Source organism: Zygotorulaspora mrakii, chromosome 7 (assembly GCF_013402915.1).
Source record: "Zygotorulaspora mrakii chromosome 7, complete sequence".
Lineage (NCBI taxonomy): Eukaryota > Fungi > Ascomycota > Saccharomycetes > Saccharomycetales > Saccharomycetaceae > Zygotorulaspora > Zygotorulaspora mrakii.
The window spans coordinates 388,100-402,997 of NC_050725.1; the positions used below are offsets into that span (position 1 = coordinate 388,100).

Here is a 14,898-nt window from a genome sequence, read left to right on the forward strand (position 1 = left end):
CTTTTTGAAAATGGTAAACGAAAAGTAATAAAATTAAAATAATAATAACAGAATACTAGAATACTGAATAAGAATACGATTACAATTCACAAATGTTTTAGACAATTCTAACGTAATACGGAAGGGTGAATTGGTGGAATATCTCTCGAGTTCTTCGTTGAATTGTTGAAATTCATTCCACCACCGTAGCTGTTACCAGTGCTGGCGTCCGAGATCATAGAATATTGCCCATTTGGTGACCTATAATAACTTTGCTGCTGTGGTTGATGTTGTTGATGCTGCTGTGGTTGTTGCTGCTGTTGATGTAGTTCTTGTTGTTGCTGCTCGTGTTGTTGCTGCATATTTTGCATCATTTGCTGATTTATCATTTGACCCGTTTCGCCATACATGTTACTGCCAACGACATTATTCCATGATACATTATTGTTCCAGAGTTGTTGTGGAGGCATATTTTGTGACTGTTGAAGCATTAACGGATTGGCATTGATTTTTTGATACATATCCATTGGTTGTGAAGATATTGATGAGGTTGATGTTGTATGGCCCATTGGAACATATTGATACGCTCCATAATTTACTTGTGGAATATATTGATGAGATGGTAACTGCAGACCATTATTATGATTATTACTTGATCCACTTCCATTTGATGATTGGTTCGATGATGTATTACGCCCCCATGACAATCTTATAGGATTACCACCAACTATGAATCCCTGCATGCCCTGAATTGCAGCTTCAGCATCAATCCTATTTTCGTATTTCACAAATCCACAGTTTTTTCCTTGTGGAATTTTTACTGTTATTATGTTACCAAACGGTGAAAATAATGCTTGCAGTTGTGCCTCATTGATTTTCGGGGTTAATCCTCCAATAAAGACTGTCGTATTGTTGGGATCCGTTGTGTATGTTTGAGTGGATGAAAATTCAGGATTGCTCACACTGTTAATGGTACTATTTGAGGATATTGATGAAGTTGAAGGCTTTTGACTCATAGGGATTGAAATTAAATTTCCAGGATTCATTGCTCCTCCACCAGCTGTCATTAAATTATTGGCTGTTTTGACTAATAAAGGAGTTTGCTGTAGCGATGCTTGATGACGCTGTTGTTGATGTTGCTGTTGCTGTTGTTGTTGTTGTTGTTGTAGTAGTAGTGACTTTTGATGTTGTTGTAGCTGCGGCTGTGACATAGCTGGTATCTGTTGTGATTGTTGTGATTGTTGCTGCGATTGTACATGCCACATCATATTATTCCTTGGAGTAGCGTAAGCAACTCGTAAGCATCTTCCTTGACACCAAACACCATTCATTTCGATAAGTGCTCTTCGACGCTCTTCTTCGTTTCCAAATCTAACAAATCCAAAACAACGAGAAGCCCCAGTGATTGGATCAGTCATCACACGAACTGTTTTAACTGATCTAAATTTCTGTTGAAATAATGATAGTAGGTCAGCCTCTGTAGCTGTGGGTGATAAGTCACCGACGAACAATGAAAATTCGGGTCTTGATGGAATAGAGCTTTGTAATGTCGCCCCGGATGCCCAATTCAGTCTAAAGTTCCTCTGACCTGATCCATTCGTCAGCATATTAGTAGAGTCTGATTTAATGTTGGGCAATGGTGTAGAATTTAAGGATAAAGCATATTGAGCATCATTTTGAGTTTCAAATTCCACGAAACAATAACCGGCATGATGTAGCGGGGTCGTAGCTGGATCAATAAAAGACACACCATTGATGTTGATTTTTTGAGCATTTTCCAAAACATCATGTTCAGAGCCACCTGTTCCACTATTATCATTGACAGCAGATCCGGAACGCGATAATTGTGCTGCCGCTAGAGATGAGGGAGATTCGTTTGAGTTTGTGTTGGTCGGAGAAGAGGAGGTGGTGGCAGTGGAAGTTGTATTTGTGGCAGCAGCCGTCGAGCTACAGGGAATCAACAGATTCTTCTTTGCCCTTATTAGTTTCACGAAAACCGTCTTATTCAGCTGCTGCCATATTTGCTGAATGGTGGCCTCATCAAAAGTTGGATCCAAGTCACCCATCCACAAAGTTCTTGGTGGTTCTGAAGAAGTTTCGATAGTAGCAGAAGGTGGCAGTGGGATCACTGTCCCACTCGACTCAGCTACTGCGCTTGCTACTTGCTGCAGAGGCACCTGTGATTGCGATTGTTGTTGCTGTTGCTGTTGCTGTTGCTGTTGCTGTTGCTGTTGCTGTTGCTGTTGCTGTTGCTGCATTGCTTCAAAATGATCATCGGACATCGTAAATAACAAAAGTTAAATTAAGCGGTATTAAATGAACAAAGACGGAAAAATCAATAATGTAATAATGAAAATAGACGTGAAACAAAACGGAATAAAAGAACAGTGCTATTATTTTTCTTATGTGAAAGCTGCTGAGAACACTCTTTTTCTGACGTGTATTTAAATAGAAATCTGGACAATCAAAAACAAAATTAGATGGAAAAAAGTCTTATAAAAACCCAACCTTTTTAAATTCAGCAGTTTTATAGAGTCTGGTTTCATACACAATATCAAACAATAGAATAAAATCCCCAGATATAAGTTATATCTTTACTGTATCATTATTGTGAAAACAATATTCGGTGGAATGTGTTTTTGACAATTTTACCTTTTCCATTTCCCTTTTTCAATGCTAAGAAAATTTGTTCAAAAATCTAATGGATTTGCCTGAAACGCAATAAAAATGGAACGGCTCTATAAATGAAAAACCATTCAATATTCCATGAAAAGATCTTATCCATCTGAATCGACAGTATATTATTAAAAGAGCGTCTGCCACTATTATATGGTTACTTCTTTCCATTTAAGAAGAATGGCGTGATATTCACGTGTGTCCTGAATCATTATGAAGAGTATTGAAATTCGCGAATAATAAACAACTTGAATCTACATGTAGAGACATATATCTATATCTGAGCCCACTGGCATAGGGTTATTTATGAGTTTCAACCTTACTGATAGAGGCATTAAGTTGCTTTATAGACAGAGAGGTAGTAACCTGAGAAAACTGGACCCGGATGACGATGATTTAGTAATAAGAGGCCCTTCCATGCAAGATGCACCTTCGGATATAGCACCTAGTGTTTACGAGCCTGCAGATAACGAAGTACCAGATGCTGATCCGTTGGAACTGGACGGTCCGGCCGATGAGAAGCCACTGCGATACGAGATATACAGTGATGATATACAAGAAAATGGTGGCGATGATTTCGGGGAAGAAGAAGGGAACGCACAGGGAGCTGTAAACACACACGAGAATTACAATGACATAGATGAATCAACAGCGTATTATAATTTCCAGGATATGCCATTACGGCAGCTTTCCTCCTCCATCACATCAATAACATCTATCGATGTATTGGTATCGATGTTTACCAACCTATTCCAACACGATCTTATACCACAGGCAATGAACGTTTTTGAGCAAACAGGCGAAAGAAGGCTGAAAATGCTATACAAGCTGGACGTTAGAATCTTTGAAACAGTTCTGGATCAACTAGTGAAGGACTTCAAAGATATTCTCGATATAAATATGTCTAACAACGAGTTATGCTACCAACTCCGGCAGCTGGTGTCAGTGCGAGAGGACCTAAACGAGCAACTTGTGGCTGTACGAAAAGAGCTACAGTCTCTGAAATGCGGAGGAGAGTTGTACCAGGCACAACAGGAATCAGAAATTTTGGATGGCCGCGTAGAGCTGAATGATAAACTGAATGATCTGACGGAGATCATAGTCGGGCATTCTCCAATACCGCCAGCTGCATCCTTGACAAAAGTCGACGAGTTTTGTAACAATATCAACCCATATAGCGGAATAGCTACCAAAATTGAACGAATGAACGAAACGCTAAAAAGCATGGAATCAACGCACCAAGAATTGTAAAGTTTGATAATTATATTTCATGCTGCATATTTTATATACATATACCTATATTTATATAATCTATTCGCCACTCTCAACGATCAAAGCCATGATCATTCTGTATAGGTAAAAGAAGAACATCAGTAGGTAAAATCCTAATTTCAAAAAACTTTCCCTCTTGTGTTTTCCCAAGGTTCTGAAGATCTCCGTTGCGTCCAGAAGTTGCACCTTCTTGTAGATTTTGTTTGCATTGTATGCAAATATGGGCAAGTTGAGTAAGAACACAAACCAGTATCCGTTCAATAAGAAAAGTGTTGTCAAAACACCGTGCAAAATAGCCTCCGGTGTGATCAAGCTGTTAACTTTCGAACATAACTCGATCGGATTGATATAATCAGCCTCCAAATCGGCGTACAATATAGTAAAATGGACTTGACCAAAAAGGTTGATACAGTTAACTATAACCGCAAGGATAAAAAGCCACGCACCCATTGTATAGAAATAACTTCAGGTATACTTATGTAATGATATCACAAGAGAAATACTATTTTAAAATTCAAAATTGAAAATATTCATACAATGCTCCTTTATTTCCCAGCCGATAATCAATTCTAGAATTCAAAGCGGGACGAACAGAACGAAAATATAAAAATTTTATACCGTCGTTATACGTGATTCGGAAGATATGAAATTGCAATAATGGATATAACATGCTAGATATTAACGGATGCCTTGCAGGCATACCGCTGCAGTATTGAGAGCAGATTCACCGGTGTTAGTCTGAGATTGGGTCAATTACAGTAAAATTATGTTATAGTCAGTGATTGGAGTAAAAAATAAAGGAATAGTCCTTAAAATACTCCGATGCGGGGAGTCGAACCCCGGTCTCCACGGTGAAAGCGAGGTGTGATAGCCGTTACACTACATCGGATAGCAATTTAGATGATGGAAAAGTTTGGGTTTTGCTGTCAGTCAAAATAGAAAGAGCGCGTGAGGAAGTGATATATTAATCGTAATTATCGTAGTGCGTGATAAATGTAACATTACAGCTATAAAGGAGATCAGCGGCTATTAGATATTAGCTACTACTAATACTTTGAAATGAAAGGAATATAGAAGAATTTAGTTAGATAATGCTATATATTACCATAAGATGTTACTCCTTTAGTTTATTACAAACAGAGGAAAGTCGACACAGGAGTACTACTTGAGATAAACACTAGGATAGCAGCGAACAGTTATCTAAAGATTATTCAATTAATTGAATTAAAGCTCAACGAAAGAATACAACGACACTGTAAAGTAGTCGGTTAGCGGTTACTGGTAAATGGAAGAATACGTTGTCATCGCCTTTATATCTAACCATGCGTTTCCGAAGCAGATATCGATAATATATTGAAAGAGTTGACTTGTTTGAAACACAACTTGATCATAGAAATACTGATTTATTATGATTGACATTATGATTTAAACAATATACTCCAAAAAGACGACATGAGGGAATCAAAGATGAAACTTGCCGAAGTACAGATTGATTATAGGAACGCTGATTGATATTGTGATATGAACAAGAGATATTAAGTATAGAGTCTGGAAGAATTGAAGATGAAACTTTCACAGTGACATTGCGAAAGAAATGAACTGTGGTGAAGTCTTGACAGAATATCAATTGATTCTAGAGAGTCGTTTGCTGATTTTCTATCGCGAGTAGCCTACAATTTGGGAATCTGGCTACTGGGAATTTACGGCATGAAATAAGGAATAACGAGCTGCGCCATAAACTCTGGGAGACCAGAAATACAGCGTCATGACAACACGAACTATTCACTGCTTAGGGTGAAAATACTTCGTCCAGTATCCTGGTTATGGTTCAAGAGGTGCAGAATGTCAGGTATGAATAGCAACGTCTCTTCCTGATCTCCTACCTCATCTCATCCAGTTTTTATTTCATTCTATGATATAGGAAATTAAGGACCCATATGTCTCTGCAAGCGAACATCAATACTATAATCGATGTCTGAGCAAGCTAATATCGCTAACTCCCAAGTTAGCCCACTCTCAAAAGAAATTGAATTTTAGGGTATGGTGAACGAGGACATATGTACCTTTGTAGGTGACCCCACTGTTCTATTATCAATGCCTAATGAAGTGAAGTTCAACAAGTCCAATAAGTATATATTCTCTCAATAACTTCGCCTCTAGCCAATTGTACTGCTGTTTAAAAAGGCGAGAAGATACAAAAATATCATTTGCTGACACTGCGCACTGGCGTGTCGTAAGGACAGCAGAAAAACTGCACGATGGCAAAGTTCAATGCCTTTGAGGCAGACATGTTGGTGAGAGGCTGCAAGCCCACTCAAGTGCACTAGCTAAGTCAAGGTCACTTCGATATTCAACATGTCCCTTTTCAATGAAGGTCAAAGACGAGGAATCTTGTCTAATTGGATGTCAAGTCTCTAGTAAAAGAAAGCAAAATTCTCAACTTTAACTTTCACTGTAATCAGCCTTCGGATGTCACCACTTTTGGTTCCTAGCATGTATCAGGAACAACTACTGAGGAGTAAAATCCTACGGCCATTGCGACGAGTAATCACCGATAATATAGGAAAAAATGCATTTCCTTTTCCTTCAAGAAAGATCTGGCGGCGACCGTGAGTTGAAGGTTCTCTCTCGCACCTGAATAATATATGTCACTGTGTGGTGGCTGAAACGATAATTATGGCATATGCCGTTCACAAATATATAGGTATGAGCAAGCATGCAGTCATACCAAATCTTTTCTTTTCAATTTTAAAGGGTACCGGCGTAAGCTTCATTATTTTTAGCGATACGATCTATATAGTATATATATCTGCATACGCCTTTTATTGATATGCTTCTATCACCTCCCATTTAATGCCGTTGCTATCGACAATATCACCTTTCGTAACGCTTGAAGTTGGGGATGGAAATTTCTCAGAATCAACACCGTACTGAAATAATGTCTCGACCTTTTGCGATTTTTCAACTGTTCTAATGAAGTTCAATCCCTTGAGAGTGCTCTCACCGCTTTTGGCGAGGTAACCTTGACTCCATTCGCCTGTGATAATGAAAAGCCCTTGAAAGCTGCTGCTATCCGTCTTGAACACAATAGATTTCCCAGTATCGGTGTTTGATGACACCATAACCAAGTCTTCCTTGGAAGGATCGACCGGCTGCCATAATTCAAAAAATTTGACACCCGGCTGATCTGAGCCACCTGGGTACACAGTACCATGCTCTGCGATACAACCAGAATCCCAATTCGTCCAAACGGTTTGAACTGTACCGCGATGGGTGTTAGGGATATTTAGATAGACGTTGACGTCAAATCCAAAATTGAAATCTTGTTTAACAACTCCGTCTTTCACTTTGGTCACATTGATATCCTTGTTGGTGCCAGCGAAAGCCCATTCAAAAGGAAATTGTTCCTCAGCCTGAGATCTTGGTTTAACGAAGGCTCTTATCGAGATATAATGGCCATCGTTAGACACAGAGGATAAGGCTGAAGTTCTTTCATTAGGGGTGTCATTGACTTGAAACAAAGCTCTTTTCAATAAGGCAGGCATTGTAGAAAGCAGAGTATAATTGTTGCCCTATTTTCTCCAAGAAAATGCAGTTCTTATTTAGGGAGTTTGATTTCTTTAAATACAAAATTAGTTTGGTTGCATTTTTTATGTATTAAAAATGTCTCATTGTATGAAAAAGGTATCGAATTTAAAAACGTTTTTAATCAATTACGAACAAAACATAAAAAAAGGGTATCATTCATATCATATCTTTCGTCATTTAAATTAGCCATTAAAGCTACAATGGGCCATACATACATTACTTAAATTTATAAGGTATTCAATCCAAATAAAAACCCCAGTTCTCGAGCACCCAATTTATTAATTCCATCCATCTTACTTGGATCCATAGCTGCGTCCACCATTTCCCTTTTCCTTTTCTGCAACTCAGCAATCCTGTCCTCTACACTGTTTTTAATGAATAACCTCTTAACATGAACTTCCTTTGTTTGACTAATTCTATAACAACGATCCTGGGCTTGATCTTCCACATACGGGTTCCAGAACGGGTCCACTATAATAACATGATTTGCGCAAGTTAGAGTTAAACCTGCGTTTCCAGCTTTTGTCGAAATCAAAAGAACTCTCCTGTCTTTCTCGCGATAAAATTGGTTTATCACATCAGATCTGCTTTGCGCATCCATGGCGCCTGTATATCTCAAAAATTTGACTTTCATATCTCTTTGCAAAAAATGCTCGAGCAAATCAAAGAATCCTGTGAATTGAGAGAAAACCAATATCTTGTCGGTATCAGACTCATTCATGACATTTCTTATCACATCCATACATTGACGCATCTTTGTTGACGTTTCAAGTTTCTCGGTGTCAGGGGTATATCTATTTTCTGCCGCTCTTCTTTTTTGACGCTCCATTTCATTCTGGTATTCTGCATTTAATTGTTGCTGCGAGAAATTTTGAGTGACTACCTGGTCATACAGACTCAATGTAACTATCTCATTTTCCTTTGTCAACCTATTGCATTTAGGACAAGGCAGGTATGGAATTCCTTTTGCATCTGTCTTGCTTCCAGGCATATTAGCAGCTTCTTCTGCAAAAGGATCAACGCACGTCTCACATATTAAATGCCCACAACCTGTCATAATACAAGTGGATTCAGGTTCTAGTTGTTCCATGCACCAAGAACAAATCATGCTGTCCGAGGACGCTGATACTAATTCATGTTGTTCCGGTGTCATTTGTCGGACTCTATGGTACAATCTAAGCCAGTCATTTTCAAAACTCTTACCGTTAACAACCTTTTTCGATTCAGCTTTTTTCTCACCGATCAAAACAAGTTCGGAATGGCAGCATGCTTGTCTCAAACGCAATAAGAGTGTTAGAACGCTTGAGTAATTTCCCTTCGCTCTCCTCTGCAATAATTTTTTAACAAGTTGTTTATTCTTATTTTCGAGATCAGTATAGAATTGCAATTCTTCACCTTCCAACTGTGCTTCAACAACTTCGACATGTTTTGGGGGTAATTCAAGAATAGGCTCTCCATTGATTTTGTCATTCTTCGTGCGACGAAGCATAATAGCCTTTAATAGAACTCTTACCTTCTTAAAAGCATTTTTACGATCTTCACTGAGATTGTCCGTATTTTTCAATTTTCTACCAATATCTGCGCTGAATCTCTCTTCCCTATGATAAGGAGGTATTCTAAGGAATCTGATCAACGAATACAACTCAGTCATATTATTTTGAATTGGAGTACCAGACAAAACCCATCTATATGTCGCATTCAAAGAGCAACAAGCTTTAGCAGCTTGGGTATTCTTATTCTTAATATTCTGTCCTTCATCTAGTATAACTCTGTAAAAATTTGCTTCATCCGAATAAAAAGGTGACCAATACTCATTTGACTCTTTCAAAGAGTTCAATGCAGTAAGTTGCGGAACGGGAGGCAAATTGTTGGCTTGATCTCCCTCGAGCTTTGCCGGCCAATGCTTTTTGTACTCGATAGCCAAGGTTTGGTAAGAAATCATGATAGCATCGTATCTTGCCAAATCCCGCCAATGCTTAACTTTCATACCATTAGATCCGCCATATATGAGGCATCGCATATTTGCACGTCTCTTTACCTTCGTTTCTATTTCACCTTGCCATGATCTTAAAATGGAGACAGGACCGACAATTAGCGTTGTTTTACATTGAAAATTCCCAGATTTATTAGCAAGGATTAGCGCTATAGCTTGAACCGTTTTACCAAGACCCATGTCGTCGGCTAAAATACCACCTTTTTTCCTAGATTTTTCCACGTTGCATAGCCATTTCAATCCGACACGTTGGTGTTTCATAAGGTTGACTGTTAAATCTTCTGGTGTCAATGTTTCACCTTCAATTTCTGATTCGTCCTGTTTTACGTTCTCCAATAAGGCACGAATATGTTCCTGATCCTCTGCTGCATGTATATTAGCAACATTTATACTGTTTTCATACGAATTACTATTTATAGCATTCATTGATTCAATTTTCAAAGGAATCTGATTTATATCGGAAGTTCCAAAGTGATTAAAAGACGGCATGCTACTAGACTCTTGTGATAGGTTAAATTCTTTTCTCTCAGTCAATATATTGTACCTCTTGATATTTTCATAAAGTTTATCCATTTTTAAGCCCTGTTCCATTAGAAAAATTACAGCATCAGAACACTTTTCCTTTATATTTGCCGTTGGAGGCAAGCCAGAATCAATGCACTGCCTCAAACTTTGTAAGACACTTAGATTGTTTAAAATTGTTGACTTTACTTCAGGACTTCTATTTGAATCATTAACCAGTCTGCGAGCAACTTCCAAGCTCTTGAAATACTGTGACCTCCTATCAGTAGACAATAACGAATTATCCCGATATTGAATACCATAATCTTGTAAAGTTTCATAAATTAGTGGCATTTTAAAACCGTTCTTGAAAAGAGTCTCTGCTGCTTCTCGGCATTCATTTCTCCACGCAATGTTGCAGGTATAACCTAATTCGAAATTTCTCCTATATCTTTTAATAATGTCCAACTGTTGAGAGAGTGTTCGTTTATCGCTTTCGGTTCGTGCTGTATTCTTCATCAGTAAGTCGTAAGCTGTATCCATGCATTTTTCAAATAAGTTCCTATTATTCACCTCTTGTCTTTGTTCTGGCATTAAGTTGTTATTTGATTTATTAGTTTGAGCAGCTAAAGCATCCAACTTTTTGTTTATGGTATTGTTGATCGAAACGAATGTATCAGAAGTTACAGACCCGTCATCTAACATTAATTGTAATCTTTGTTTTTGTCGTAGTAAGTCATTTCTTTGTGCAATTCTTGCATTAGATTCACTATCACTGTTTGCATTTTGAATTTCAATTGAATATTGTCTCATTTTTTTACCTTTATCAATCATAAAGTTATCAAATTGACCGATCTGATTTTCCAATCTACTCCTTACACTGTTTAATTTCAAATTTGTATTTTCCATTTTGGATTTCAACCTTCGAATATCAACACTTGCTTCATCTGCTAATATTCTCTGTGCTGCACTCAAAACCCTTTCATTATCGTTGTGTCTTGAGTTTGAATTTGAATTCGTCCTTTTTAGAAGATTCAATTTCCTTTCAGCGTCTATAACTTCTTTGCCCCTTTTCTCTAATTTTCTCTTCAATATTCGGGAGTTAGTCTCTAAAGATAGAATGTTATTTTTGAAAGCAGTTTCTTTATCCATCAAGTGGCGTTGTAACAATTCGTATCTGGACTGGACGTTTCTTTCAGAAGGTTCAACAATCAAATCCGACTCCTCATAAGAGATATCATTTTCATCAGATATATCAATAATCTCGGGCGTAACAGAAGCCTTATAGTTGTCCTGTTGATCTAAATCTATTCGCTTGATAGCTTGATGATCTGTCTCTTGTTCATTTCCATGTTCAAAATCGAAGTCGTCAAGTTCATTCAAATTTCTTTTATTACCAATAGCAGTATCTTGTGTTGACACTTTCAAAGGAGAGCTATCGTGAAACTGCTCAACTATTTTAGAATCCTTGTCATAATCTTGATCATTAATGTTATTATCATCACTGTTATTATCATTGTCATTGTATCGCATCACCATCATCGTTGTCGGTACAGGTTTGATATGCGAATCCTTAAAACTATTGCTCACATTCGGAGACAGATTTTCATTCCTATCTGTTTCTGAATCACTCAGAGTTAAATCAATAGTCTGAACCTCATTCATGACAGACATTTACCAGCTCTCTTTCAGACAACTATTGTGCTATCGTTTGTGAAATATTCCTCAGATATGTGATGTGCAGTCATCATTATTATCAAACAGAGTTGAGACGCGCGAACGAATTATTTTAATGCGAATTGTGTTAAGAAAATAATCCAAGAGAAAAATTAACCGAGTATTTTATTTATTTAGAAACGTTGAGATATATAATTATAGTGAAAATATATATGTATATTAATATATTTCAATTGAAAAGAACTAAAGGGAAAGGGTAAAAATTTATTTCACCTTGAACGTCAGTAAAATCATTTTTGACATTGACCAGGATATTTTCTGTCCGTTATTGGTTGTGGGAAAAGACCATTGTAAACCAATCTTTGAACATCCCATTCGATTGAAGACTCTGTTTTATAAGTCCAAATAATCCAACCATTTCTCATTTCAAAAGCATCTAACTGAGCTTCCACAAATTTCCTTGTGTTTTCCTTCTTTTCGTCAGACCAAGAATTTATATCGTCAATACTTTGACAGGATCCAATGAAAGATGAAGTTTCTTGTTCCTTGAAGAAAGTACCATCATAACGAGCACCGTAGCCAACACCATTTAGCCATTTAGCACAATCTGTTAAAGCAGCAGAAAATTCACCACAAACTGTCCAGTGAGCTTCAGTTATCGTGTCAAATCCCCAATTACAGGCAGCTTGAACATGTTGATCAATAGAACTTTGTAATTCACCATTTTCGAAAATTCTGTAATGATGGTGATCAAGTAAGACACCCCAAAAGTTATCTGTTGAGGTTAAGAAATCATCCCAATAGTGTCCTTGTTGGAAGGCATCATGAAGAATAACAATTTGATTTCTTTGCAAAGTGTTCCTCAAATAATTGTATGCTGGTAGTAAGAAGTCATTTTTCAACTTATCCATGTCCAACACAGGTCCTAAAGGCTCATTTATCAGTTCGATACCAGTAACTGTATCTAAATACTCGTCACGAGAATATTTTTCCAACATATACTGTAGAACGCTGTAAGTAACCTTTAAGTTTGAATCCTCTAAGAAATACCAAGCGTCCCTCAAACCAGAGTTGTCGAAGCCGTTTTGAGACCCTGCAGCCCCATGTAAGTCAACCCAAACCTTCAAACCGTATTTAGCGGACCACTCAATAGCCTTATCCAGGTACTGTTCCTGATTGCCACGGACGTATGGGTCGTTATCTAGAGTCTGGAATGCCCAGTAACCTATTGGAATTCTGACCAGATTGAAGCCCAACTCAGCGATGTCCTGAAAGTCTTGTTCCGTGTAGAAACTGCTCCAATGGGCTTCCAACCGACTGGACGCGACTTCCTGACCCAACGTTTGCGTGAAATGGTACTCATCTACCGGAATACCATCATCGTTATTGGGGTTTGTTCTGAACGACTCGAAAAGACTTGGCGTGATGAATGGCTCAAGCAACAACCATCCACCGATATTCACACCACGCACAGGCTCCGAGTTGCCATAGTCGTAGTATCTTTTTTGGATAGGACCTGAGCTCAGCTCGGGTGTGAGAAATTGGATCGAACCGGGACCTTGAGGTGGAACCGGAGATGACACAGCCAGTCTCACCGACGAAGCAACCAGTCCCAGTATCAACGAACGTAGCAGCATTGTGAGAAAAAAACGATTGAATATAAAGAAGAAGGCACCACGCAACTAGCTCGACTGTTCTTTCTTGTTAGATTCAGAAAAGAATAGCGGGCAATCAAGCAATAAGATACAATTAGGCACAATAGTAAACCGCACAATAGTAAACCGCACAATCCACAGAACGAACTTCCACGACAGACCACACCCGATCCTCTAAACATTAAGTACTGATATACAACTTATTTATAGCCATTCCACGCATATGCGACAACCGTCAGGGAAACACAAAAAGGAAAAACGAGTCAAACAGCTACACACAGAATACGATCAAGAAATGAGCTGACAGCGAAAAAGAACGTCCTGCCCACGAGTAAGAGAAGTCCTCGCGTCCCCGTTGCTGGGCTTCTACTTATTGATCGTTCCGAGCATGTGGAGCTGACGTAGTTCGTACAAGCAATGAAACATTCCTTCCCACGCAGACACAAGACTACTACAAGAGAATCCACGACAACCACTGCGAGACGGTGCATCCAACGACGATGTGCCGGAGCCCCGATCTGGCACTTGCATTGTGACCAGTCTTGTAACTCGTCATTGGTAATTGGGAGCTAGCAATTCGTATTGTAATTTGCACCGAAACCCTTCTGGTCGTTGATGTCGATTCCCTCACGAGTCTCTCTTCGATTTCCTGTTCGAGAGCAGCTGGGATCTTGATCGTAACTTGGCTGAGTTGCCACTATAAACTCGCCGCAACAGGTGTCGAACACGCTGACGCGTCCGTTTCAGCCAGCCCTTCGAATTACGCCCCAAAAACACACGAAACGCGGGCTGCGCGCCACAGATCACTCCGGATGCGGATCGCTGTGCAGCACGCAGGGCGGGACGCGCGGAAAAGGACCTGGTGGTGGACAGATCGTTTTAGACGAGCACGCGGACGCGCTTCGTAAGCCACACCTTCCTATATGTCCGAATGATGTTTTTAGCGCGTCGCGACGCGACACGCGTGACGTTCTGGTCCGGACGCTTGGCGTTCGAGCGCGTGGGTGTGGGTGTCGACTTCTGTTTCCTAGTTTTCATTCCTCGTCGCCATCACCTTCATCCTCGTTGTCCCCGTCGTCGTCCTCGTCGTCGACTTCGTCAGCGGGAATAGGATCTGCAACCGCGGCTGCAGCTGACGGCGACGCTGCTTTGTGCCTTCTTTCGTTCAAAACGTCTTGACGAATCCAGCCATCCAGTTTCAAATCGTAGCCTGTGAACGTCTTGATGTCCACCTGTTGGTGAGTAGCTTCCCAGGGGATTACCCGCTCTTTCCTCTGAGCTTTGGTGTTAGTTTCCGTGGCTGTCGTGTCGCGCGATGTGGGCTCATGGGTCGCAGTCGTGCTGGCGGCACCATTAGCAGGTGTGCTATGGGGGTCAGCACTTTTGGGCTCTTCTTTTAGAACGGCAGCTGCTACCATGTGGCTAGGGGGAGGGCTGGGATTGTGGCAAGGGGTGCTGTTTCTTTAGCAACTCGGGTTGTTAGCTTCTGGTGTGCCCAGACCTCTTATTAAACCAAAGAGTTCGGTGGAGCGTCCGAAAAAGCTTTGAAATTACGCA

At 39.5% G+C, this 14,898-nt stretch overlaps 7 protein-coding genes and 1 non-coding gene across 8 annotated transcripts; 1 reads left to right on the forward strand and 7 right to left on the reverse strand.

Annotated features, from left to right (window-relative positions):
- Window positions 1-107: 107 nt before the first annotated feature.
- Window positions 108-2,261, reverse strand: NGR1 (Ngr1p; the record flags this gene model as incomplete). The annotated part of the gene is made up of 1 exon (XM_037290159.1): window positions 108-2,261. The coding sequence occupies one exon, from the start codon at window positions 2,259-2,261 to the stop codon at window positions 108-110; it is 2,154 nt and encodes a 717-aa protein (XP_037146054.1).
- A 700-nt stretch (window positions 2,262-2,961) lies between these two features.
- Window positions 2,962-3,906, forward strand: AME1 (Ame1p; the record flags this gene model as incomplete). The annotated part of the gene is made up of 1 exon (XM_037290160.1): window positions 2,962-3,906. The coding sequence occupies one exon, from the start codon at window positions 2,962-2,964 to the stop codon at window positions 3,904-3,906; it is 945 nt and encodes a 314-aa protein (XP_037146055.1).
- A 60-nt stretch (window positions 3,907-3,966) lies between these two features.
- HG535_0G02150 (cornichon family protein) lies at window positions 3,967-4,377 on the reverse strand (the record flags this gene model as incomplete). The annotated part of the gene is made up of 1 exon (XM_037290161.1): window positions 3,967-4,377. The coding sequence occupies one exon, from the start codon at window positions 4,375-4,377 to the stop codon at window positions 3,967-3,969; it is 411 nt and encodes a 136-aa protein (XP_037146056.1).
- Window positions 4,378-4,744: 367 nt separating this feature from the next.
- Window positions 4,745-4,816, reverse strand: HG535_0Gtrna10E. The gene has a single exon. It is a non-coding gene; the product is annotated as a tRNA-Glu (tRNA).
- Window positions 4,817-6,749: 1,933 nt separating this feature from the next.
- HRI1 (Hri1p) lies at window positions 6,750-7,472 on the reverse strand (the record flags this gene model as incomplete). The annotated part of the gene is made up of 1 exon (XM_037290162.1): window positions 6,750-7,472. The coding sequence occupies one exon, from the start codon at window positions 7,470-7,472 to the stop codon at window positions 6,750-6,752; it is 723 nt and encodes a 240-aa protein (XP_037146057.1).
- Window positions 7,473-7,741: 269 nt separating this feature from the next.
- On the reverse strand, window positions 7,742-11,683 carry ULS1 (translocase ULS1; the record flags this gene model as incomplete). Its single annotated transcript, XM_037290163.1, has 1 exon — window positions 7,742-11,683. The coding sequence occupies one exon, from the start codon at window positions 11,681-11,683 to the stop codon at window positions 7,742-7,744; it is 3,942 nt and encodes a 1,313-aa protein (XP_037146058.1).
- Window positions 11,684-11,976: 293 nt separating this feature from the next.
- Window positions 11,977-13,323, reverse strand: HG535_0G02180 (glycoside hydrolase family 5 protein; the record flags this gene model as incomplete). Its single annotated transcript, XM_037290164.1, has 1 exon — window positions 11,977-13,323. One exon carries the CDS (start codon window positions 13,321-13,323, stop codon window positions 11,977-11,979), a length of 1,347 nt encoding a protein of 448 aa, XP_037146059.1.
- A 1,052-nt stretch (window positions 13,324-14,375) lies between these two features.
- IES4 (Ies4p) lies at window positions 14,376-14,759 on the reverse strand (the record flags this gene model as incomplete). The annotated part of the gene is made up of 1 exon (XM_037290165.1): window positions 14,376-14,759. The coding sequence occupies one exon, from the start codon at window positions 14,757-14,759 to the stop codon at window positions 14,376-14,378; it is 384 nt and encodes a 127-aa protein (XP_037146060.1).
- Window positions 14,760-14,898: the final 139 nt, after the last annotated feature.